Source organism: Citrus clementina, unplaced genomic scaffold (genome assembly GCF_000493195.1).
Source record: "Citrus clementina cultivar Clemenules unplaced genomic scaffold, Citrus_clementina_v1.0 scaffold_3, whole genome shotgun sequence".
NCBI classification, from domain to species: domain Eukaryota; kingdom Viridiplantae; phylum Streptophyta; class Magnoliopsida; order Sapindales; family Rutaceae; genus Citrus; species Citrus x clementina.
Genome location: NW_006262339.1, coordinates 50,837,987 through 50,863,948, shown reverse-complemented (window position 1 = coordinate 50,863,948; position 25,962 = coordinate 50,837,987). Strand labels below are relative to the sequence as shown.

The window sequence follows — 25,962 nt, the reverse complement described above, 5'->3', positions numbered from 1 at the left end:
AATGAAAATATAAATTAATAAAAATAAATCATGTGGGCCAAGTGATATTTAATTTAACCAATCTTATCATGCCACATCAGTTTGTACAAAATAAGTTTGTACAAGAGTTTGTGGCTGTATCATTACTCTATTGGAAATGATATTTTTTTTATAATGAACAAAAGTTTGGAGTCTTACGGAACTAAGTCGGGGGGAAATTTTTAAAATAATAAAATTAACACGTGTTTATTTATAGAGCGGCGACTGACTGAGACACTCGCGAGTGTCCGTAGCAATCCTCATATTTAATAGGCAGGCGCTGTAGACTAAAGAGCCTGCCCAACAGACTTATAAAAGCCCTCCCGCTACAGGTACGTGCACTACCTGCAAATGCGCGTAAGCATTAATACTCAGGTTAAGCATAGCATAACAATAATAATAAATATATACACATATGGCTTCTAAACCAGGAATCCTCACCGAATGGCCATGGAAACCTCTTGGAAGCTATAAGGTATCGTTTGTATACATAATGCTTGCAATATATACACATATATATTTAAATAATGATTATTTGATTAATTACTTTCGTATTAGTATTATTATTATTATTAACTGATGATTGATCATCGATAAGTATACATATGTACTCAACGAATGTTAACGTGGATGGCATTATATATTTGTTAAATGTCTGTGTACAGCATGTGGTCCTGGCTCCATGGGCGATGCATAGCATATACTGTTTTATAGGGAGTAGAAAGAGTGAGCGAGACTATGCTTACTTCCTGATATTCCCTTTTCTGCTGCTGAGGATGCTTCATGACCAGATTTGGATTTCTCTTTCACGTTACCGAACAGCCAAAAGAAACAACAGGATCGTTGACAAGGCCATCGAATTCGACCAAGTTGACAGAGAAAGAAATTGGTAACATTAATTCAATTTGATTTGCTTTGTTAGATGTTTTGAATTTTATTTTAATAGAATTGATATTACTCTGCTGCAGGGATGACCAGATCGTGTTCAATGGACTGATATTCTATATAGTCCGCATGCTAATTCCTCCAAGTTATTCAAACCTGCGTTTCTGGAGAAGCGATGGTGTGATTCTTACGATTCTGGTGCATATGGGTCCGGTAGAGTTTCTCTATTACTGGTTCCACAGAGCACTGCACCACCATTATCTCTACTCTCGCTACCATTCTCATCACCATTCTTCAATTGTCACCGAGCCCATTACTTGTCAGTATTAATTCTATTTATTTATTTAATTCCTAATTTCTGTGATATCTTTTTATAGTTATATACACGCATATCTGCAATTGGTTGCCTTAATCATTATATTCTCTTCTTTCTTTTGTTTATACTCTTGTGATTTTGATATTAATTAACTGGGCAAGGCCACGTTACAGACTCTGAATATAACAGCTCAGTGCAAACTGGCCTTGTATCAGCTGAGTTCCAACAGCTTTATGCTCCCCATTTGCTAACGTAGCAAGCTCCTAATTAACTACTCAAATTATGTCCCTCTTCAGTGACAGTGTTACCTAGCTCTTCAACCAACTTATTAATTATGTTTAACATTTATTATTTCCCAGCTGTGATTCATCCATTCGCTGAACACATTGTGTATTTCTTGCTCTTCGCAATACCACTGGTCACGACAATGGTCCTCAAAAATGCTTCCATAGCATCTTTTGCTGGTTACATCATATACGTTGACTTCATGAACAACATGGGCCACTGTAACTTCGAGTTTATCCCTATGTGGCTCTTCACCGTCTTTCCCCCTCTCAAGTTTCTTATGTATACGCCCTCGTAAGTTTTTCTTCACTCTTGCATCTCTTCTTCTTCTTCTTCCTTTTTTATTTGTTAATTTGTTTCATTTCAAGCTCATCACGCATGTGATACTCGTACTAAGCTCATACGGTAGTTCTTGTTATTTATTCACGGATACGTCGTGCATGCAGCTAGTAATTTATTGGACTTCAGTCTTACCTCAGAGAAATTATAAAATATATCAGAAATACCATATCAGTCCTATAATAAGTAAATGATACTATAATATGTGTGTGTTTATTTTAAAAAAATTATAATGCAAGTGGAGGTTATATTAAATATAATTACACATGTCATGCATGCATCAATTAGGTATAATACATCAGAACTAGTTGTAATATATCAAAAATATTCTAAAATTACGTGCAATGGATGATGTACCACCTCAGCGTGCCCCACTAATCAAACTAATCAATCTATTTAAAAATGGAGAAAAACTTCAATTACGGGCAATGGATGATGTACCACACCTCAACGTACCCCAATAATCAAACTAATCAATTTAGTGTAGAACGCATTAAATTTTACATAATAAATAATTCCTTAATAAGAATATTTTTATTTTAATAAATTAAAAATTATTATTAATAAATAAAAGTATAAATTTTTAATATTTTATTCGATAAGAAAAAACATAATTTTCAATATATTCTGCGTTTCGAAAATGATAATATATATATATATATATATATATATATATATATATATATATATATATATGTGTGTGTGTGTGTGTGTGATTGCGCGCGCGTAAAATATTTTAACAAACCAATAATGTAAAATATTTTGGAATTGATGAGGACAGGTATCACTCGCTGCACCACACTCAATTTCGGACCAACTACTCGCTATTTATGCCAATTTATGACTACATATACGGTACAATAGACAGAAGTTCAGATTCAGTGTACGAAAAATCACTAAAAAGATCAGGTGAAGAAGAAGAAGAATCAGCTGACGATGTGGACGTGGTACATCTAACGCATCTAACGACGCCGGAATCAATTTATCATCTGCGGATAGGATTTGCCTCCTTGGCATCAAAGCCCCATCGCTATACCTATACATTATCACAGTGGTATCTACAGCTGTTGTGGCCTTTCACAGCTTCTTGTTCTGTCCTTGTGAGTTGGATCTATGGCCGGACTTTTGTTTCAGAGAGCAACACTTTGGACAAACTCAAATTGCAAACCTGGGTGGTACCAAGGTACATTGTGCAAGTAAGTAATTAAGCAATTCAATTACTTTTTTTTTTTTTTCCTTTTTTTTGTTTTCATTGATTTTGAATATGAATATGGCGTTGAGTAGTGATAATTAATTAATTACTGGTAATGCACGCAGTATAACTTGCCATGGAGAAGAGAAGCTATTAATAGCTTGATAGAAGAAGCCATATTAGAAGCAGATGCGAAAGGGGTAAAAGTTATAAGTCTAGGGCTTCTGAATCAGGTAAGTAATAACAGTTCAACGAATAAATTAAGCTCAAAATAGAGAAGCGTTTTTATGTGGAGATAGGATTGGTTAAAGGATGGTATGTGTGTGTAATTAATGGGTGACGTGACAGGGAGAGGAGCTTAACAGAAACGGAGAGATATACCTGGAAAGACAACCTAATAAGCTAAAAATCAAAGTGGTGGACGGAAGTAGCTTGGCAGCGGCGGTTGTGGTGAACAGCTTACCAAAAACCACGGCCCACGTGCTTCTTAGAGGCACTGTTACGGCCAATAAGGTCGCTAACGCAGTTGCCTCATCTCTATGCCAAATGGGCATCAAGGTATCATTTAGTTAACCATTGGGCCCAAACGTAAGCCCAAGTGAAAGCCCAACAACAACAATATTACGGTTCCTGTCTGTGTGCCCTGAATTAAATAATGTTTTCATTACAGGTGGCCACGATATGCAAGGACGATTATGAGAAGCTTAAGCTCAGGATCCCTGTGGAAGCTCAACATAATTTGGTCCTGTCAACAAGTTACGCTGCTCACAAGACGGTAACTATGGTTACTATTCTATAGTTAGAACAGAAAAAACTCGTAATTTTTATTTTTATAGAATTAAATAGTAATGAAGCGGTGCGTAACGTTCCGTAACGGGGCAGGTATGTGCATAATAGATATATGTATGCATGCTACTCTATTGATATTGAAGGATATTGATTGGATTAAAATTATAAACAGAAGATTTGGTTAGTGGGAGACGATTTGACAGGAAAGGAACAAGCAAGGGCACCAAAAGGCACAATATTCATTCCGTATACACAGATACCACCAAGGAAATTGCGGAAAGATTGCTTCTACCATTCGACTCCAGCAATGATAATTCCTCCCTCTTTAAGTAACATGCATTCCTGTGAGGTTAGTAGCACGTGGATTAAATTATTAAAATTGCTTCTTCTACCATTCTCTTAATTTTCTCCAATAATAATAAAAAAAAAAAACTAAATTTAAATAAATAAAGGTAATTAATTAATTGTAACCGGACGCAGAGTCTAATAAAAAAAAATTAAGATTAAATAAATGCAATTAATTAAATGTAAGTGGATGCAGAACTGGCTGGGAAGGAGGGTGATGAGTGCTTGGCGTATAGCTGGAATAATACACGCCTTGGAGGGATGGGATTTGAACGAGTGTGGGCAAACTATGTGCGACATCCACCAAGTTTGGCATGCCTCTCTCCGCCATGGATTCCGCCCTCTTTTCCCTGTTGCTTGAATCTTCTATTATTATTATTATTATTATTATCATCATCATCATCATTATTGTAGACTCATAAACGCTAGCTAGATAATTCGCTTTCGCAAATAATAAAGCTAACTATTATTAATATTATGTGAAAGAACATGATCGATTTTACTATTATCATTCATTTATATGCCCAAGCTCAACTATTGCGTCTGCCACGTTAATGCGTCGACACGACTCGGCTGCATCACAAAGAGAAGCAGCCCACACTAAACTAAACTTCGTGGTCCGGCCCAATACCATGTCTTATTAGATTCGTGAAATTAAGTGGTGATATTTTTATCCTTGTTTAATTTCACCAACCACGCTAAGCACTTTATGTTAATACCCATTTTGTTCTTCTATGAATTTACTTAAAATGATAAATAATTTTTAAGTACATCCATAAATATTTAATTTAGAAAGTTTAATCTAATTTCTTTTGACTTCTTAAATGATTCTCTCTTCTCAAATATAATATATTTTACTTTCGTGTTCATTAGTTTGTAGTGCTCAATCTTTCTCCTATTTCAAAGCAAATTGCACTAATCTAGAGCTTGAAAATATTGAGCCGAACATAACTTCAACAATTTCTTTTTCTTGCATCTCTTCACATATCATATTATCATTCAACCAAAATAACAATACCATGAGCTCCAATTCGTCTTTGTAAACTAAAGTGAAAAAATTAATTAGTACTATCTACTAATAATTTTATTCATTAAATAAAAAGAATAAATAATCAAAAGATACACAAATACACCTTAATCCTACTCATTCAGCCTAAAACAAAATTCTAATAATTCATAAAAGAACAAACAATTGGAATTCTTGTATTTTGAAATAAAAATTCTGATTGATAACTGCAACGAGCAGTTAGCAGTTGTAGCCTGCGAGAAAGGGCTACTCATAGAGTCCAAGCTCTACCAATCTTTGGTCAAGAAAGGGCTAACCGTAGAATCCAACATCCACAAGAAAGACCTCCTGCTCCTTGATGGAAAATCGAACCAGTGGGGTCAAAATGACCGCTAGAACATATAAAGAACGAAAAATTTTGAAGTCTTGCTTCATCAGATTTGTAATTTTATTAGTATTTCTCTTTAAACCTCATGAGAAACCAAGATTTTACATTGTGAATCCCGCTCCCCCATTATTTATTATCACATACGAGAAGAAATTATTAGTATTTTTAGTATTATTATTTAAGGAAGCAAATGGAATGGTTAAAGAATCCAAAATTGTTATATTCTTGAGCAAAATGATATCTTTGGATTGATTGTTAGGTAAAATAATGATCGTTATTTAAAATAAATTTCTTAAAAAATGAGAAAGAAACACGTTAATAATGGATATGGAGATTTACTAAAAAGGAATGAATTAAGGATATTTATGACATCAAACTAAAGGTATTGGGAGAAATTTAAAGATGGTGCCAATAGATCCACTCCAATTCCACAGACAATCACTCAATTCACAAATGGGTAATGGGGGTATGGTATGGGTGGCCTAATTCGAACAAAACAATGTGATTGCCCTTGCCATAACTAAAAACAACGACTGCATCAAACACTTTGTGCTTGCAACACCGTCTGTATGTATGTGATATATTTGAAGTTTGCCCTTGCCATAAGAAGATGACGTACGTTCCTTGAGGTTGATCGTAACAAGTTGTCTTTCAGCAAAATCGAAAGGTCAAAAGGGGGAAAAAAAAAAAAGGCCAGAGACAGAGGAGAAAAGGAGAGAAGATGAAATCCATGTTGCTGCTGCCGCCGCCGACTTTGAATAGGAGGGTCCTCGTGACCTCAATTCTACAAATTAAGAATATCATCACAATCATCTCGTTATCCTATCAAGCGGGATCCACTTGAATTTTGCAAGGGGTTAACATAAACTTATATTTTATATCAATAATGGATACAACGCATATATATTGATGCCAAAAAAGTTTTACTCGAATTTTGATTTAATTAACCCGACTTAAAATTTATAGACTTTCACCTAAATTAAAATTAAATTTCAATCAAATTTGGGTCAAGGTTCGGGTCTTTGTCGACTTAACTCGACAACTTACTAATTAAAAAAAAATATTTGAATTTTATATTTTTATTTAAATTAAAAATAATTTTTGTTTATGTTTAATTATTTATATGATTTTATAGTTGAATTTTGTGTTTATGTTTATGTTGAATTTTGTGTTTTTATTTAAGTTCGACAAATTGCTATGCCTACGCTAATATGCATGCAGCATGGTTGCGTAGACATATGACATGGTCTTGATGTGATGCAATCCGCCTCAGAGCACTCACCCTATGGGGCATGTGCTTGGAAACTACCGAAGTGGACGTTCTCATCAGGATTCTAATATTCTGTTGACGAAGAAGTAAACGGGCAGTTTTGGAATTTCGGTAAGTTCAGAATCTTTCTCCTCGTTTCTTTCTTTTTCACTTTCTAGGTACTACAATGAAAAGACGAATGCAAGTGTTTATCACTACTTATAAGCAATCAACAGAACGCCCTCAAATTCCCTTGTTTTGAGCCTCAATTCACAAACAAAATTTAATTTTTCTAATTCTTCTCCGAATTTTTTTTCCTTTTCGTCTAAAACATCCTATTTAAATACATTTTTTTTTTCAATTATTAGAATGCTATTATATTAAAATAATTCCAAATTATCTTTATGTATGGGTAATTTAAAAACCTCTCTGTTATATATAAAAGGGAGTTCAAACCCTATTTGTCAGGCCGTTGATGAATTAATAGAATTTTCTCTTTCGAGAATTCGCGTTCGATTCTGGTTTGCGTCAACCACAGTGATTCTAACTTTGTAATTGTAAAAATTAAAGAATTCGAGTAGCCAGTTTTATAGGATAGCCCTCTTTTTAAACACCAATTAACCAACCCAACGGTTTTGACAAATATCACAATTGCCTGTAAATTCTGGAACTAACTGGTTCAGCTATTCCGTATATGAAATCTCCCTTCGCCTCCTAGGAAGAAAAAGATTAGACTTTTGGAGACCGTGAGAAATTCAAATCAATTACTTTTTTTTTTTTTTAAAGCATCAATGCTGTTATTATAACTCTTGATCTTGCTATTACAGTCTCAATAACAAGAATACATAGGCAAACAAGAATAAATATCATGATACACTATGAACTTCTATGACATTCTAGTAAAACATGTGACATAATAACCTCATAATAATAAAGTACAATAATAGGCAGCAGCCAACAACAATACCACCACCTGCAAGAAAAAAAGAGGAGAAAATGATTTTACTATATCACAGTATTTACATATACCTAGCCTCATTCTGAAACTGGTTAATAAAACATGTCTGTAAATGTCCTTGTCAACCAGTAAAGAAGCATCTCAATGCCAGTTGGTTATAGAACTTGGAAGCAAATATCGCATCTATTGATCAATTGGGATTCCATCTACATCTACTGGACGTTGCCGGTCCACTACACACTTGTATTACTTTTCATATAGCTTAACAAAATATTTCTTACTTTCAAATCACCAAAACAGAAAAAGAAGCTTCCTTTGCCACAAAAGAAATAAAATCCATGTAATGAAAAATTAGAAGCTGCTTTCATCTTCAACCATATTAATATTACCTTGATATTAAATCTGATACTCTGGACAGAGAAGACCTAAGCAGCAGCCTGCAGTTCCAAAAATACATGTCATTGAAGGGTAAAATGAATGCACAGTTTATCAATATACAATTCCTAACATATCTGCAATAGAAGAGCTCAACCATAATCTGGATTTGCTAGAAGAAAAAAGACAACAAGCATTGATCCGTTTGGAAGTATATCATCAACAAACCAAAGTCGGTCTTCAAAAAGTCAAACAAAGAAAATTTCATATAAAAAATGCTATATTATTGCAGTTTTATGCGTCCTTATCCCCAAATGTGAAGTAGCTAGAACAAACTATTAACCATAAGAGTTTCTATAAATCTGGAAGTTGGTAAAATCAAAGTTTATTGCCCAGAGTTATAAGTCAGGTAATAAAACAGAGGTTTAACAACTTAGCAGATTAAATGAAATTTCCACATTTTTCTTAATTTAATTAATTTCTTTTACAAACTTTTATATCCGCTAAAACTTTCAAAATTTGTGCACACGCATTCCAAGACAGTATCAAGATTGAAAAATCTCAAACAGCAAACTTTGTCCACAATAGCAGATGAAATTTGCCAAATGAAACCCTTTTCTTTAAACCCCAATTGCAAGCATCAGGTTTTACATGTGTGCATTATCTTGTTTTATATCCCATAAATTAAGGAACTTCTCTATGCAGCTGTGCCACAACATATGAAAATAAGCTAGCTCAACAAAATTAATGCATAAGAACTTTAATACCCAACTTTCTGCCTCCAAATCTTTCCAACATGTTCTGTCCCAAATAAACCACCTACAGGATGGTACAACTATAGTGCTTTACCTTCTCATCTTTTGGGGTAAAAACAGCTTTAACAGCATCAAAAACCTCTGCAACAGGCTTTGCAGCATCAATCTAAAAGTAAAAGCAACAAAACTGGTCACTGCAAGAACATAAAATATCATTTAAAACATTATTACCAAAATAAAAATTGGTGAACAAAATATTACCTTCCGAACTTTACCCTTAGCTTCATAATATTGAACCACAGGGAGACTAGATTCTAAGAAAACCTTAAACCGCTTCCTAATTGTCTCAACGTTATCATCTTCTCTTCCCTTCATTACTCAAAAAGAAATTAAATTTTTTTATGTCCAAAGTAAGAAAAAGGAATTGAGATACAAGAGGAAAAAGATAACATAATGAAAAGACAGAAAACTCCCCAAGAGAAAGGCAACTTTTGTCTAACCTGATTCCTATTCAAAATGCGCCTCTCCATCTCCTCCTCAGAACAGTCAAAAAACAGAACGAATTCTGGCTCAATTTTGGTCTGCAGGAAACAATATTTTTCAGCAAACAAGAAGCCATGCTAAAATCAATGAATTGTCAATGTTACTCGCATGTGAAAGCTAACAATTTCCACAATATGAAGAGTCACATAGAAGACTTACAACAGCTTCAAATGCAGCACGATTTTCCTCGTTTCTGGGAAAACCATCGATGAGAAATTTATCATTTCCACTTTCCTCCATTGCTTTTTGGAGAAGCTTAATTGTGACCTCTGAAGGAACGATTTTTCCCTCTTTAATCATGTTCTGAATCATGGTTCTGTAGATCACAAGAAAACAAAATATTTATGCCAAAGTCTTGCAGAACCAGGTTGACACATGGGCCAAACAAAAAAACTCAATATCCAAGACCTGGTACCACAACATAAAATGCTCTTCAGGCAGAATGGCTGAAAAGACCAAGAGACAACCCCAATACCTTTAGGAGAGCACAATTCATGCTTTACAAATCTTAAACACTTTCATAAGAAGCTATTAAGCCATAAACTCAAGTCGAAAAAATCTCAAATTCTAAACCAGTTGGAGTCAGCTACAATTGAAACATTAATCGAAGAAGATCGTTAGCACAGGATATAGTCAATAATGTCACCGTTAAGACTCAAGCGCAATTAAAATATGAACCTTGGTTGCCCAAAAGCACTGAGCATGACTGAGGCTCATTTCAAACTAGAGCTTCCACAATATTTCACTGATGGATAACCGAAAATTTTAGAGCATGATATTTCAATTGACAGTTTGACCAAAGGGTATATCAAATCTGACAGCTTAAATGAAAGCAACACGGTAATCCTCCATACCCATTTTCAGAGCCAGATTTGATTTCGGCTCTGAGAAGATCACCAGCACTGAGATGGGTGTATCCAAAGTGTTCAACAATGTTTGCGCACTGGGTTCCTTTTCCACTGCCTGGTCCACCTGGTCAATTAATAGTATTGATGTATCAACTCATAGAAGCATCAAAAGAATTCAGAGAATAGAAATGAAGAGGAAAGTCAGAAATCACAAGCTTGGAAAAATTAAAAGGAAAACAATAGCAGATCAGAGATGGATATGCGATACACCTCAAACGTGAGAAAACAACAAAAGTGTCATTAGGTTCCGCTTCGTATCACCATTGAACAAAATATATTAAATATATTTGGGATAAACAGTAAATATTTGTGTTGAGGCCTAGTCTTTGTAACAGATAAGCAGAATAGAAACATGATATAAAAATTGCAACAACGATAACAGAACTCTAATGCAATGGAACAATCGAATCCCAGTTTATTTAAAATTGAGATTTGGATATCTTATACATTTGCAAAAAGCAAAAGACATTACCAGACAAAATTACTACAAATACACTACTAAGAGCTAATACAAAATGCTTACCCAAAACAAAAACAACAGTGGGCTTCTTCACAGTTACGGTAGCATCTGCTTCCTGCAAGCAGATATATGACATACGACAACATCAAGGAAAGATATAGACCAATGATAAAGGACCATGGCGCAAATAACCATGGCGCAAGTCAAATATAACTTTTCTATGTACCTTACAACTCTATCAACAACAACAAGGCGATGAATTTAATTGGCTTTAGTTGATAAAGAATAGTATTGATCTTTTTAGTGCAACTCTCATTAAAAAGACAAGGATCCAGGGATTCTTTTGCCATATAATTAAATTATTTACTATGATTTCTCGAGATTTGGATGGAGCAAAAACATCCTCGATTGAAATTGAGATCGCACACTTTAGATCACAAAAAAAGGCATCAAAATCAGTACCTTGACAGGAGTTTCAACCACAGTTCCCATCAGCGCCAACTAACTCAGTCTGAATAACCGATCTGCCAAAAAAGAAAGAAAAAAAAAACACAATGTATGAGGCAATTGCTTTTAGGATCAAATCCATTATCTAAAAAGCATCAAATGACAGACATAATGAATTCGAAATTGTAAGAATATAATGCAATCAAACACGTCAATTTAAGACTAATAGTGGGTGAATGACCGGCAATTCAGTAATACTACTAGCACAAGAGGTTAACGTGATTAGATCTCTAAATTTCTCCAAATATTTGGATGCGATCAAATTACACAGGAATGAGATCGTGCGAAAAGAAAGAGAAAGAACATTTCAGTTGCTCGAATTGAAAAAGAAAAGAGGCAAAAAGAATCTGAATTGTTAGATCCAAGCGCGCAAAAACGGTGAGATCAGATTGGGGAGAAATGCGGAAGCTAAAAGCATGAAGAAATAAGAGAGGTCAAATGAACAAAAATAAGAAGACGTTAATGTCTCTGAATAGAAAAGAGATTTATCAGATCCAGAGGGAAAGGGAGAGGCTTAGGTTTACCTTAGCGAATTGCGAGCGTTGTTTTGTTTGGAGAGAGAGAGAAGAATATGGAGGGAAAGAAAGAAGGCAGAGGGATGCCAATTGCCAATGTTAGTTTTTTTGTTGTTGTGGAAGAGGATTGGATCTGCTTCTTCATTTATAATTACACCGCACACGCACACACACACCTTTGCCGTTGAAGTTTCCGTTCCTCCATTCAAAAAATAAAATAAAATAAAAATAAACCGTCAGCGCTCTTCTACCCGTCAGTTCGCTTTCGCTCCCTCTTTCCGCGTACACGTCGGTAGGGGTATATCGGAGAATTCATCCTTCATTCCCTTGTGAATGGCCTAACCCTACAAGACTGATCAACGACCACACTACATAGTACATAACTAACAAATTTTAACGATATATTATAAAATTACGAAAATACATATACAGTGACAAATTGGAATAAGAAATAATAAAAAAGGAGGCATATGATTCTTATCCTTCATTGGGAATCCAATTCGGATTCCTTGACGCTGGCCTTCCACCCCCGGTAGTCAAATTATTGGAATCAGCAGCATGATATGAGAGATTCGCATTTTCCAGCACGACATCGTTTTATTTTATTTTATTTTTTTCCTTGCATCGATCATTGCTTGTGATATTTCTTTCTGTTCCGTAGTGATGGAGAATAGAAAACCAACCGCAAGCATTTAAACTGCATTTAATTTTAATAAGCGTCTGTAATTAATTGGATCTGGACACTATCTATTTATTTATTTTATAAAAGGGAAAATTTTGGGGGGCCGGGGGTGAACGAAGATAATTTCGCCGGAATCAGTGGCGTTGACTGTCGATGGGAGAGGAAAAAAAGGTTGTATTGTTTGTTATCGTACATGGAATCGACCCGTTCTCTAAGCACTGGCATGCAATGCACGAGCCACCAAGAAGAATGTTTCATTAACCTTGGTTAAAAACAACAAAAAGCGAGAATATAATTAGAATTTTAGAAGGCTCATCATAATTTCATTCAACTTTTATATCAAAATTCTGAATATTCGAGTTGAATCCGACTGGATCCAGCAAGATGAATTGTCTTCACGGACTGGAACCAATAAGGACAAGTCTAGACCCGAATCCATATTTTGTCATCCCAATAGCTAGCTCACTGTCGTTCATCTGTAATCCTCTTGCACCAATTAATTAAAATATTCAAAAAAAAAAATTTTTTTTTACCCAGCGCAATCTGTTTTGTTCTCATCTTACTGGATCCTGATGAGAACAAAAGATCATTTTATTTTAGGAAATTTTTAAAAATAAAATAATATAATTATAAGAATACCCCTAAATTTAATAAAATAAATAAATATAAATCCAATATGTTAATTTTTATAATTATAATTTTATTTAAAAATTATCATGTTAATTTTTATAATTGTAATTTCATTTAATTTATATATAAAAGTTTATAAATATTAATTATAGGGAAGTTTTGCACTCTATTGCATCTCCCCATAGAGATGGTAAAATTACTAACCAACCCACCAAAATCCACACGACGAGTGTAATTTTGTGGGTTGCAAGCAGGTTTGATATTTCAAACTTAAATCCATAGCAATTTGTGGGTAAATTTGATATTGAAAAAAAAAAAAAGAAAACATGTTAGGTACCGGTGCATGTATCCACCAACATGCATTCTTTATTTTAATTATTTATATTTTTTATTTTAATCACAAAAAATTACATTAAAAAATTTAATCATAAATAACTTATCTCGCTACAATATATATACAATAAGCATTTAATAAGTAGAAATTTTTTAATTTTTATTACTAATATTTTATTTTACTTTAATTGATTTTGTTTGTTTTGCCAAAACGATAATTGTATAAAATCTACTTGTTAATATTATTTATAATACTTGTATATTGATTAAAAGATGAAGCAGTGTATTGATACTAGTGATGATGATTTTCTAGCAATAAAAATATTTTGTGTTAAATTAATATATTTTGTGTTTTTTTTAATGTTGAAACTTTATTTTTTTATTTATATTAATAAAATTTAGAATTGAACATTGTTTGCAGATTTTTAGGCTATTATTATATATTTATAGTTTGAATGATATAATTTAAGTTTATATGTATTATTAAAAGTATTTTTTATATTCATAATTTTAAATGAGAAAATCTGTAAAAAAATCCGCTACGGATTGCGGGTAAGTTTAGTAATTGCTAAAACTCACAATGGAGGGATTTGGTAATTAAAATTTTTTGTGGATACGAGTTTTGTAACGACAAATTCGCAGCGAGCGGTGCTCATTACTATCCCTATGGAACTCCTTCTCTCTTTATCCAATTATTATAGGGGACTTTTCTCTTCATATTAACTTTTGTAAACTTCCCTAAATTTAATTACAAAAATTAAATGAAATTATAATTACAAAAAAATTATAGTTATAAAATATTAATTTTTATAATTATAATTTTATTTAAAAATTATTATCTTGAATTTTGATATTTGTTTGTTTTATTGAATGTAGAGTATTTTTGTAATTATAATTTTTGTTTTTTAAAAATTTATAAAATAAAATAATTTTTTAATTTATTTAGAAATAAAATAATTATTTTTATTGTCAAAATAATTAGTTGATATAAATAAACAATATAAAAATATATTAAAATTTTATGATAATAATACTCAGTCCGCGCACCAATTAAGGAGGGTGCTTCAGCTGTTGGAGGAGAATTCTCTGATAAGCCGTTGACGTGACGACCATTGAGATCTCAGATCTGAATTCTGATCTACGAAGTTGAAGTTTTTTTCTTTTTTTTTTCTTTTCCTTTCAAAGAAGAACGGATAAGATAGGGAAAGTGCTGGAGTGATGGAAGATCGACATTCAGTAAATAGTCCAAGAAGGATTCTGAGTTTCTCAAAGAGAAGGAGAGCCACTGTTTCATTTTTGGATCAAGATGACAGAACTTATTCTGGGTTTGGTCCAAAAACTTCTGAAGTTTATGGCTTTGTCGGATCCATCACCACCGTTGTCGCTACAGGCCTCTCTTCTTCTCCTTCTTCTTATTTTTTTTTTTTCAAAATAATCTTTCTCATTCATTCATATCAAACCCTAATCCAATTTACATATATGTATTGCATTTGTAGATTTGCTGCTGCTTTATTCATTCATGTACAAAAATAATATGAGTTGACCTTTATTATTGCCTCTTAATGAGTTAGCAGGCATTTTCTTGGTGTGGGCATATGTTCCTGAACGCTGTTTAAATGCAATCGGGATTTACTACTATCCTAGTAGGTGAGAGTTAATTTCATTTGTGTGTGTGTGTGTGTGTGCGTGTGTGTGTTTTGATTTTGGTTTCTCTCTCATTTAGGTATTGGGCGTTGGCGGTGCCAGCTTATGCTATGGTGACACTAGTATTAGCACTTGTGTTTTATATTGGTCTCAATTTCATGTCCACTCCCCCTCCGACTTCGTTGAATAAAATGTTCGGTGGGCTTACTTTTCACTTTGAGCAGATTACGAATTTAGTCTGTCCATTCTATTTGTTTAATATGACTTCTTCTACTCATGGTGTGCAGACGAGTTCACCAGAGAAGCTTCTTCATGCTCACCGGAGGGAGATGACCGGCCTATTGAGCCCATATCTGATATTTCAATTGACAAAATCAATGCTCTCATGTTCAATGATGTAAATTGAGAATCCACCTTCTGTATTTTTGATGAAAATGACCTCTTTTTTTGTTTTTTCACCGGAAAAAAGCTTGTATCTTGTATGTATCCATCCATCCATCCATCATTCCTTGCTTCTTCAAGTTAAAAAAAAAGCTAAAACTAACCAGTTTATCCCAGCAGCAGATCATGAAAACATTATTAAAACAGAAAACAATAGTGAATCATCATTTTTGACGGAAAGTCTCTCCCATGCCATTTACATGAATTATCATTTGTTATGATACCGTCTCCTCAATCCAGACTGTTCTTCCTCATGCCCGTAAAGAACTGCATTTTAAGCCAGGCAAAATTTTAATTTTGATTAGGACTCCAGTGGTATCCTTTGTAAGCGATGGAACTGCTCATCTGCAAATCTCAGGTACCTTAACAACAAGCTTATCGGTCTCCCCAGTTGGTCACCCACAAGACTACTCAGTCAGTTAAGAGTCAATATGTACTACCAAATCATCAAGTTGCCCCAATATCAAGTTTCTCGGCAGCAGAACTGCTTCTCCGGTTACAGATGAATGCTTTAAGTAGCAACTTCTGCATTATCTTCATTGCTCCGACTTTTGATCCGGTCCATCTGTCCAACTAGCATCTGGTACACCCTATCCTTAAGCTGCATGGCACAAACATTCAATTCAAGTTGCAAAACGTCAAGGAAACATGAACAACTGAAACATATTGGCATGGTAGTTCCAAGATCTGTAAGTCATTAAATTTCACTTCAGAATGCAATCTTCGACATTAACTCCGTCAAATACAAAGAAAATGTTCTTGTTATGAATCAATATCATGTCAGAAAAGGAAAAGAAGGCTAAGAGTTGTGAGACTTGAACTGAGTTACCTCATTGAGGCCTTCTTCATTCATCACCGATACACGGATCGCTCCATCAGGTCCCATTTTCCGGTAACTAGCCATTTCAAGATGCTCACTATCCTCATCTTCTGTGACGTAAGCTACAGGAGATGTTTGCAACAGATCGCATTTTGAGACAACATCAAGCCAAATATGATCGCTGAACCTTTCCTTAATCTCTTTGTATATCGTGAACTGCATTACACGATACCAGCAACCAAAACTAATCAATAATGGAGATAAAGGAAATACAGTTAAACTGAACACTTTCAAGCAGGAAAAATGGTCAGGGTAATGAAATGTAATTTTCTAACCATATAACAGTTTATGCACACATTACGGTCTCTGTTCAGGCTACATAGTCAATACCTGATCAGAAGGTGAAGTTCCACATTCTCCAGAGAGATCATGGACAAATAGTATCGCTGTTGGCAAATGAGTGAGGACTGCAAGAGTTAACTTCTCCAAATTGTTCCTGTCCTCTTCAGGTTTAATCAAGAAATCATCAAATAATGATTAGGAGTTATCAATGAAACAACTTTACAGAATGTATATGATATTCAATTACAGAAAAGTCAAGTGTCTTTTACCATCACGTCTCTGCAATAGGCCAGGGGTGTCAGTGATCTGCAATCAACATTAAAATGTAAACAAATACTAAAATGAAAAATGTAACTGCAGTAGTATTTGCATCTTAAGGAAAATGCTTAACCTGAAAATTCTGGTAGCCTAAATTAATGTGACCCATCAGAATTCCTCTGGTGGTAAATGGGTAGTTGCAGACCTATGGGGAAAAGAGAAGTCACTGTTAACAGCAAGGTACCAACAGTCTTTTCAACCATTCTAGTTCACCTTTTACATTCAGATATTTCAACATTTACAACCCAAATTCCTGGTGAAACAAAGTCCAAGAGAACCATCATTTAAATCACCATTGCACTTATCATCCCCTACTTATGAAATGTAAGATTCAATTCAAAATCAGTGTTTGTAAACTCATCCATTGTTTTGGCCCACTTTCTCCCTCTTTCATGAAACAGCAATTGAGAAGTACTACCGAGAAGGATTCTTGTTACAATAACTCATAAAAGAAAGTTAAAAAATTTACCATGGAACTCCTTCAAGGACACTTGAACAGCTCATTTGAGAGCCAGATCTAAACATTTAAAACTCAACAACACTTTGACCATGAGTGAGCTTGGATCAACTAGGTTCGGCAACATCATTTTTTAGCAGCACTTATATTAAACTATGGGAAATTTAACATGAGCAATTGAGAGCAAACAACTCTTCAGTAGGAAATCTGTGCAAACCTCAGGCTTTCCAGTGGAGATTACACGAACCAAGGATGACTTCCCCACATTAGGAGCTCCAACGAGACAGAGAGTAGGTGTTTCAAGATCAACAACAGGCATTGCCCGCAAAGTCTATAAAGCACAGATGAAACATGGCTTGTCAGATATGTTCCAGTTGCAACATATCAGCACAAACATTGGATTTTGGAAAACAATGAAAAGACAATAAAAACAATCATAGCACAATTCACCATACTACATAAAAAAGAAAGATACCTTGGCAATGTTCAATAAATCATCAACAGCTTTTCCTTCACGGTTAAATACTTCCTCGAGTCTCTGTAAACCCTGCAGGTAAAATCATAGCATACATGATATTTATGGACATGTAAAAAAAAAAAAAAAAAAGGATGAGACTTATCCAGTACTTCGCAAGCACATAATAACTAACCTCACTCAACCTTTCCTCCGCTTCTCTTTTTGACAAAGACTGGGGGGAATTAAACCAAAAGGTCACTTAAAAAAAAATTGCTTCAATAAATAAAAGTGCAATATATGACATGTATTAAAACATTCAGCCTTGAAGCACATCTAATGAAAACAAGCGAATAAGATAACATGTATAAACCAGTAAGCCTTTAACATCTAAAGGGAAACAAAGGGATGAAACAGGCAAAGAATCAGGAAGAAATGTGCACAAACACATCTCAGTTGATTGCTTGATTAAAACTGAAGAATCTAACGAAAGTGAACAACAGCATTATTCAATTAAACAACCAAAAGCGCTCCCATAAGATAAAGGATTGAATTTAGTATCCAGCCAGGAGTCTAACCTTTGCACAGAGGGAAGCATGCTCTTTTCCAGCTGATACAACCTTCTTTCTCAGAGCATCCACATTTTTCAAAACCTGTCAAATTTTGTATATTACAAAAAGTCCTTAGAAACGTCAACACAGTCCCTAACTTAACGTTAAGAATACCAGTGTAGAAACAAAACAGATTTCTCAGTGACAATGCATAGCTAAAGAGCAGTATAAAGTCAAACAATTACCTTTTCATAGTTTCCATCCCCAAGTGTCAGCTCAGTAAGAGACCGTTCATAAGGGTGCAAACATTTTCTATTAGGAAAATTTGCAACATAGTCTCTCAATGGAACTGCCAATTCCTGAAGATATCAGCTTTAATCTGTGTGTTTAAAGTACAAGTATTGATACAAAATAAATAACAAATGAAGTCGGGGCACACTTTCATCAGCGCATCAAGTTGCTTAGCAGCTTTGTTCCTCTCTCGCTTGGCGATATTGGAAATGCCTAATAAAATCAAATACAATATAAAAGCATCCCAACTAAACAGGATAGCATAAATGGATAATAACCTTTGGTTGCTGAGACTCTTTTGGCCTTCTTTAAAGCCGAGGACAAAATATCAACAGATGGCATCACCATAGGTAATTTTTGAAATGCACCAACACTTTCAATTTCCTTTACCTGTTAAATAAAAAACAACACAACTTCATTTAATTAAAACTGCTTTCATACTTTTTTGTTTTCTTTGTTAATAGAGCAATGCATTTGATAAATAAATAAATAAATAAATAACCATCGGCTTGTTCTGCAAAACTCCGCGGGCGGCGGCCTGCGCTTGTTGACTACAAAAGCACGAGCTCCGATATTCTGTTATTGATGGAGACGCGTATAAGCCTGCAATTGGATAATAATGAGCAACGAAGGAATTGAAGTGGAATCTGGAGATTGTAAAATGGAATTAGCGAAACCTGGTGACGATCGAGATTTTCGAAGATGAATTTTAGGGCGAGGAATTTGCCATAGCTGTAAATGGCTTAAACATATTCTCATACTCATCACACCCATCTCCTCCGCTTTCTTTTGGATTTGGGGTTTAAGAAGAATTTTAAGGAATGCTATCTTCACTTCTCAACGTATTTTTTCACCATTCAATTCAGTCACGTGGATGTCATGTGCAATGTATACAACGAAGACGATCCCGTAATAGTTTAATTACACAAAAAGTACTCCTTTTTTTTTTTTTTTTCATTTACTTCTTATTATTTGTATGCTTTAATCAACTCAGATGATATACGTATACTAAAGACTTTCTCGAGGAAAGCATTTGCTGTGATGGCCCTTACCATGTGTATAATTCACTAAATTATGATGTTATGGATACGCTAAAGACCTGGTGGTTTTATATTATTTTATCTAAATCTGTTATGTGATGATATTATAGAACCGTAATAGTTACTTTTTTTTTTTAAATTACAATCAAAATTCTACACATTATTTACCATCATTAATTGTAAATAAATATAATATGTCTATTTTGATAATTTTCATTGCAACCAAATCCTCCATTTAAAATTTTTTTTTTTCATTTTCCTTTTAAAACTCTAGTGCTTTGTACTTTTTTTTTTTTTTGGTAAGTTTACTAATTTGCAATTACAATGGATTAGAATCAAAATGGACCATAATGAGAATTAAAGTACGAGGTTTACTTGAAGGGTATGAATCAGAATCTAAATAAATCGTATTGCCATTAATATATTTTTTTCATCTTTAAATTGAAATTAATAGTAACAAGTTACTAAAATATCCATAACTTATTATTATTGTTGTTATTTGTCATCATCATCATCATCATCATCATAATAATAAAGAATAATTATTATTATTAAAAAACTTATTATTAATAAAAATAAGAAAATAACAATATCAATAACAATAATAACAACAAATATATTAATAAAATATCAATAACAAAAAATGTTAATAGTAACAATAACAATAATGCCAATAGCATCAACTACAACAAAATCGGCGAACAACAACAACAACCAAATTGATTTATGCAGTGCTCAATTTTTTTTTTTTTCCTTTTTTCAGATATTTAAAGAAGGTAAAAAATGAGAATTATAAGATTTGAGTGGAGTAATTTGGTCTGTCCAAAAATGAAGTTATGATATCCAACTCCCTATAATCAAAACTCCAATAAGCCATAAGGGAAAGAGACAAAAGGTATGGATAACAACACTATTAAAAAATAAGATTACTATTACTGTATTACATGGACGACGCTACAAGAATCTACGGTTCCAACTTCCCAGCCCAATCAATCTACATACAATACGGTAATGAATAGCACATCTATGCTAGAAAAAAAGAAAACAAAGAATTTCAAGCGTCAAACAGTTGACTAAACAAAAAGACTGCAAGATATGAATCATTCATCTGCATGACTATAATACAGCGTAGTAGCAAATGCGAATTAATCTCATCGAGCCCATGAAACTGAATCTATCTCATCCCTCGCTGCCTTGTACAATTCAAGCCTCTTAGCACACTGTAGTCTCCTTTCCATCATGGCTGGGTCTTCATCCAACAATTGTCCAAGCTGCTTAGCCTGCAACAGATTGGAAACCAGCAAGAAAAGAAAAATTAATAAGATGAGAGTCTGATGCTCATTCCTATGGCATACAAATATGAGAGGGAGCGAGAGAGAACCTCTTTCCTGCCTATTTGAGTGTAGAAGTGATTTAATAATGACAGCTTGGCCTCCCTAACTTGGCAATAAACAATTGCCTTAGGAATAGTGGTCCTAAGTGTTTCCGACACCATACCCACATATGAGGACACATTTGATCCTATCCTCCTAAAGTGACCATCTGAATACCGATCAACTGCCTGGGAAGCAGTATTTCCAGAATTTCCAGGATTTCCTGCTTTCTCCACTTCCTGGGGAAGCTTACGAAAGAATTCAACTGTTAAATATGAAGCTTCCATATCCACCAAACGGATAACTGTCTTCCTGCCCTCATCACGGAACCTTTCCAAAGCCTCATTCGCAGCAGCTGCTATCTCAGCTTGCAGAGTTGGGAAGCGCTTCAACTCCTGCTTGTGAAAAAACATTTAATACATAAACTTTCCTGTCAACTCTGAGATAAGATAAAGTTTATAAAGTTCAACCTGAGTTTCTCCAATTGACTTCCTCACAAGCTCTTTCAATACAAAATGCACCTACGCCAGAAGTTCTAAATCAGTAAAGACGATTTTACAGCATCCAGGCAAATTTGAACATCCCCTTTAGGCCAAACCTAGCAATTCAGTAATTACAGAAACTGGGACAACTTACCGCATCCGCAGAAGCTTCAGCTGGACCTCGGAAATAACTCAGTGAACCTTCAATTAGGCGTCGATAACCTTGCTCTGGGGCAATCAAGTGAGGCTGATAACCATCTGCCTCCGATACTACTTTCTTTACATTCTGCAGAGACAGATGCCGGTCAAATGGAAGCTTCCTCAAAGCAGCAGGAAGCTGGTTGTCGAAGACTCCATAAATACGATCACCTCCAGGTCGCCTAAGATAAAATGAAATCCAAAGAAGCAAACAATCTTATTCAGTCAAAGTCTGGGACTAAGGACAGGTGTACATGAGGAGCATGTGTCCCTATAAAACAGAGTCATTCACGGTTCAGCTATGGCATAGACATCTCAACTAGAAAGCCAAGCAAAGAGTAAGGCTTAGGTGTCTAGACCCAACTTCCTTTCTATTCAGCTAAAAGCTAACTTCTTAAATTATAGTATATCACATTCAAAATTGAAAAGAAAAAGTAAAAATAATGATTATCAACATATTCTTAATCCAAATAAGGTTAGTTAGATAACGGGCCCACCCGAAGAATGAAATTAAAACCAGAATAGAATAGCAAAGATGAGATCAAACAGCACATGATTTAAATGTGGTCAAACCAGTAACCCCCCACCTCTTCCAGAGAAAGAAATAAAATAAAAATAATTAAAAAGAAGAAGAAGAAGAAGAAGAAAACACTTGAATTTATCACAATTTGGCTGCTTAAAAAACTACAACTGCAGATAGAGAAAAAATTGAAGTTGACAGGCAATTACCCTCCATCCAGATGCTCCTTGAATATCCGGTCAAATGCTCGGCATAGTTCCAAAATCGTGTATAGTTGAGCCTAAAATATTACACCAAAGCTATGAACAACACAGTAAACTCTTTTTCCTAAAAAACAGTACAAGTTTAAGCCACTCACCCCAGCATCAACAGCAATAGGCCGACCAAGATGGTCCATCTCAGATTCAAGTTCTTCAATGCTTTTGTTTATTAAGGAAGTGATGCTTGGTATCCGAGACCTAATTACAGATTCCAAGTGCTAAAAACAAGGTACCCCATCAAAATGATATTCAGATATTATATTTTAGTTTTCAAAAGGCCATCTTAAATCAAAAGATGCTCAAAAAAAGAACCTTTGACAGAAGCTTTGCAAGATACTCTGAACCCATTTTGCCGGCTAAGTGTCCATAGTCCGGACTGGTAGCAAAGTACTCACGCTCCTTGCGCCTTGCAACGATCATGTCAATGTTTCTGTTTATATCAGCTTGGGAGCGGTTCACAATTCCAACCCAAGGATGTTGTAGTCGATAAGATCTTCCTTCTAGCACCTTAGGGTAGAGAAGCAAATTAAAACTTATTCAACATTTTCAAATAATTGAAGAAGCAATTCAGTAAAGATGCACAATATGCAGTAGAAAAACGTAAACAGACTCTGGATACTGTAGAAATTCTCTGGGATCACGGTTGACATACCAAATACCACAATTCCTCATGCTACAATCAGTTCTACTCACATGATATCTAAATCTCTAACATGGCCTTTATCCCAACTATTGGGAACTTGAAAACAGTGAAAATTACCAGAAAACTAAGGGATAAAGACAAACTGAAAAAATACTAACATCCAATGCATTGGTTCCTTTGTCCATCAAATCCAGCTTCGTCAACACCCCAAATGTCCGTTCACCTGCAACAGTTCGCTCAATCAATTTGTAACTTAAGATTAAATTGGAGGACAATTTTCTGCATAGAATGTATAATTTAACTACAGAAGACAGTAAATGAACTGTACCAGTGGGATCCACTTCTCTTGCGAGCTTCATTGCATCAGAAGTTGCAATATCTTGATTGGCTGGAGATATTGCTAATATGACGGAATTAGGCTACAAAATAAGAAACGAACATCAGTTAGAATTGAAACAATACCAAAAATAAGAAATTCATCTTGAAAATGGATATAGGGTATGGTAAATAAATGCCAAGCTAACATAAACTACTAGATGCAAATGCTTATTCAAAATCTAAAGCCACCCGGTGTTGGTGCACGGTAACACATTGAATTGAATTTGAAAAGGATATGTACAGAAGGAAATGTAATATGGTCAAATAGCAGTTCGAACTAGCCACTGGTCATACATAATAGTCGATATTAGTCTTGACAGAGGCTTAGTCAATTCAAGAAAAACAAGGAAACCAAAAATGTGAGAAGGTGCTATAAACAGAAACATTGGTAGTTGCTTGTTACCTTCTCAACATAAGATCGCACCATGGATTCAATGTCTTCGACAATAGTATCGGGTTGTCCCTCTGAAAAGTGTAATCTCCACGTTCAGAATCATAGATTATAATCACAAAGTGGAAAAAGGTAAATTCATAACAATAAACTATGTATAAATAAGGCATACCAACAGCGACTTTGGTCAGACCAGGTAAATCGATCAGGGTTAAGTTGACAACTGCAAATCAAGGGAACCACCAAGAGATCGTTAGGGAGAAACAAAAATAACTTATGATAGAAAAAGAAAACAATAGAAAAGGTAAAGAAATGACGGACCATTTGGAGAGTAGATGCTAAGATGGATAGGTATCGGAGAAATTTGTTTCGTCTTCCCAGTTACCCTATCAGTCTCATCCTGAATTTCCTTACGAACCATGGCTGTGGCGACCCAGAATTAGAAAGATTAATTGAGCTCCCAAGTCAAACAATGAAAAAATAAACATCAATTAACATAAACGAACGGAAATAGAAGTGTATACTTGATTCCACTCATTAATAATTAAAGAGGAATAATCATTTTAGAAGTACAAGTCAAAGTCATGGACGAAACTTGCGCAATCAAAAGCAGCATATATTAACGAGGCAAAAGAATTAAAGGAGATTAGACATACAGAAATCAGTGAATCGTCTTTTAGGCAAGTGAAGAAACTCAGCATACTCCTGTGAACCATCTTCTGTCTTGTGAAGCTGCAGTACCAACGGCCGCCTCGTCACAATCCCTGCAATTATTATCATTGTTATTTCAATGATGAAACTCGAGCCAAATAATAAATTAATTATCCAGAGCAAGAAGAGAAAAACTAACCGGATCCTCTAGGAAGAAAGTCACGGCCGACAACGCTTTCGAGCACCGAAGATTTGCCTGAACTCTGGCCACCGACGACAGCAACGGAAGGAAGAGCTTCCCAAAGAGAAGAGAAAGCGTTGTCGCCACCTCCATAATCTCCGAGCATAGTGCACGCTCTCTGAATCCGATTCACCAACCCGATCAAGCTCTCCATCGTAGTCATTTTTCTAATTTCGCTACTGCTTTTGCTTTGCTGTTGCAACTAAATTAACTGGTATTGAAAAATTAATTTAAAAAAAAAAAACCTAATATTTAACGAAACAAACTACTTCACGCCCTTGCGGATATTCACTAGAGAACTCTGGATTCCACAAGGAGAAGAAACGGCTTTGACAGTAGAGCTGGTGGTGCCCGGTTTGGTTCGGTTTGGCTATAGCTTACGTTTACTTGAGTTACAAACTTCGTACAAGAAATCAGAGATGAAGAGAGAGAATGAGAGAGAGAGAGAGAGAGAATCAAACAACTAATGAACAATGAGAGAATAATAAATTAATTAAAATATAGCGGGTGTTTTTGGACAAAGGCCACAAGGGGGATGATCAATTTCAAATGGTCATCCCCGGTAACAGTAAAGACGCTACGCACCATTCGGATTGCTGACACGTGGAATTTGTTTTTATTTTAAAAGGACACTAATCTACGCGTTTAAATTTTGAATATTCAAGAAATTAAACGGACGAAAGCTGACCCCGCTTCACAATTGTATGAAAAATCAAATCAAAATCTATATTTTGGAGCTTCTAGAGCAGCCATTTGGTCGGATTGTAAAGTCGCGTTATGTCCGTAATAAAATTACAATAACAGTGTTTATTTAATTAGTTTTAAAAATATTATTTAATAAATTGAAGTAATAATTAGTTGTTAATTTTTTTAAATAATAAAATTTATTGGTAATATATTAGTTCAAATATAAATTAAAATCTTAATTCTTCTCAACTAAGTAAATATAATTTTACTTATTTTATTTAAGAAATATCAAGTCTTTATAT

The 25,962-nt window shown here is 34.6% G+C and overlaps 5 protein-coding genes across 9 annotated transcripts; 2 read left to right on the top strand and 3 right to left on the bottom strand.

Annotated features, from left to right (window-relative positions):
• Positions 1-318: 318 nt before the first annotated feature.
• On the top strand, positions 319-4,722 carry LOC18049733 (protein ECERIFERUM 1). Of its 2 annotated transcripts, none has more exons than XM_024189522.1 (10): positions 319-493; positions 684-907; positions 987-1,222; positions 1,579-1,798; positions 2,625-3,039; positions 3,161-3,268; positions 3,384-3,593; positions 3,706-3,810; positions 4,000-4,173; positions 4,366-4,722. In XM_024189522.1, the coding sequence occupies exons 1-10, from the start codon at positions 434-436 to the stop codon at positions 4,528-4,530; spliced, it is 1,917 nt and encodes a 638-aa protein (XP_024045290.1). In that variant the 5' UTR covers positions 319-433; the 3' UTR covers positions 4,531-4,722. The 2 variants fall into 2 exon arrangements, with proteins under 2 accessions (XP_024045290.1, XP_006445499.1); XM_006445436.2 differs by having other exon boundaries at positions 3,997-4,173; positions 4,366-4,721.
• Positions 4,723-7,580: 2,858 nt separating this feature from the next.
• Positions 7,581-12,038, bottom strand: LOC18047216 (UMP-CMP kinase 3). 2 transcript variants are annotated; one of them, XM_024188333.1, is made up of 10 exons: positions 11,843-12,037; positions 11,274-11,335; positions 10,875-10,926; positions 10,298-10,415; positions 9,603-9,759; positions 9,401-9,481; positions 9,162-9,269; positions 8,995-9,066; positions 8,160-8,207; positions 7,581-7,785 (listed from the first exon to the last, which is right to left on the bottom strand). In XM_024188333.1, the coding sequence occupies exons 2-9, from the start codon at positions 11,301-11,303 to the stop codon at positions 8,196-8,198; spliced, it is 630 nt and encodes a 209-aa protein (XP_024044101.1). In that variant the 5' UTR covers positions 11,304-11,335; positions 11,843-12,037; the 3' UTR covers positions 7,581-7,785; positions 8,160-8,195. The 2 variants fall into 2 exon arrangements, with proteins under 2 accessions (XP_024044101.1, XP_006445496.1); XM_006445433.2 differs by lacking the exons at positions 7,581-7,785; positions 8,160-8,207 and having other exon boundaries at positions 8,214-9,066; positions 11,843-12,038.
• Positions 12,039-14,521: 2,483 nt separating this feature from the next.
• LOC18047215 (phosphatidylinositol N-acetylglucosaminyltransferase subunit P) lies at positions 14,522-15,553 on the top strand. 2 transcript variants are annotated; one of them, XM_006445430.2, is made up of 4 exons: positions 14,522-14,868; positions 15,053-15,125; positions 15,202-15,320; positions 15,410-15,553. In XM_006445430.2, exons 1-4 carry the CDS (start codon positions 14,697-14,699, stop codon positions 15,526-15,528), a joined length of 483 nt encoding a protein of 160 aa, XP_006445493.1. In that variant the 5' UTR covers positions 14,522-14,696; the 3' UTR covers positions 15,529-15,553. The 2 variants fall into 2 exon arrangements, with proteins under 2 accessions (XP_006445493.1, XP_006445494.1); XM_006445431.2 differs by having other exon boundaries at positions 15,202-15,315; positions 15,410-15,531.
• A 506-nt stretch (positions 15,554-16,059) lies between these two features.
• On the bottom strand, positions 16,060-19,680 carry LOC18047214 (nucleolar GTP-binding protein 1). Of its 2 annotated transcripts, XM_024188508.1 has the most exons (14): positions 19,474-19,680; positions 19,299-19,399; positions 19,075-19,186; positions 18,945-19,009; positions 18,751-18,864; positions 18,533-18,607; positions 18,151-18,189; positions 17,976-18,047; positions 17,718-17,831; positions 17,117-17,188; positions 16,995-17,031; positions 16,774-16,886; positions 16,393-16,599; positions 16,060-16,164 (listed from the first exon to the last, which is right to left on the bottom strand). In XM_024188508.1, exons 1-14 carry the CDS (start codon positions 19,568-19,570, stop codon positions 16,075-16,077), a joined length of 1,308 nt encoding a protein of 435 aa, XP_024044276.1. In that variant the 5' UTR covers positions 19,571-19,680; the 3' UTR covers positions 16,060-16,074. The 2 variants fall into 2 exon arrangements, with proteins under 2 accessions (XP_024044276.1, XP_024044277.1); XM_024188509.1 differs by lacking the exon at positions 18,945-19,009 and having other exon boundaries at positions 18,751-18,854; positions 19,474-19,679.
• A 1,054-nt stretch (positions 19,681-20,734) lies between these two features.
• Positions 20,735-25,480, bottom strand: LOC18047213 (dynamin-related protein 1E). The gene is made up of 14 exons (XM_006445425.2): positions 24,932-25,480; positions 24,738-24,845; positions 24,403-24,504; positions 24,254-24,304; positions 24,094-24,155; positions 23,641-23,731; positions 23,471-23,535; positions 22,982-23,176; positions 22,768-22,887; positions 22,619-22,689; positions 21,846-22,071; positions 21,680-21,730; positions 21,218-21,604; positions 20,735-21,116 (listed from the first exon to the last, which is right to left on the bottom strand). Exons 1-14 carry the CDS (start codon positions 25,134-25,136, stop codon positions 20,988-20,990), a joined length of 1,863 nt encoding a protein of 620 aa, XP_006445488.1. The 5' UTR covers positions 25,137-25,480; the 3' UTR covers positions 20,735-20,987.
• Positions 25,481-25,962: the final 482 nt, after the last annotated feature.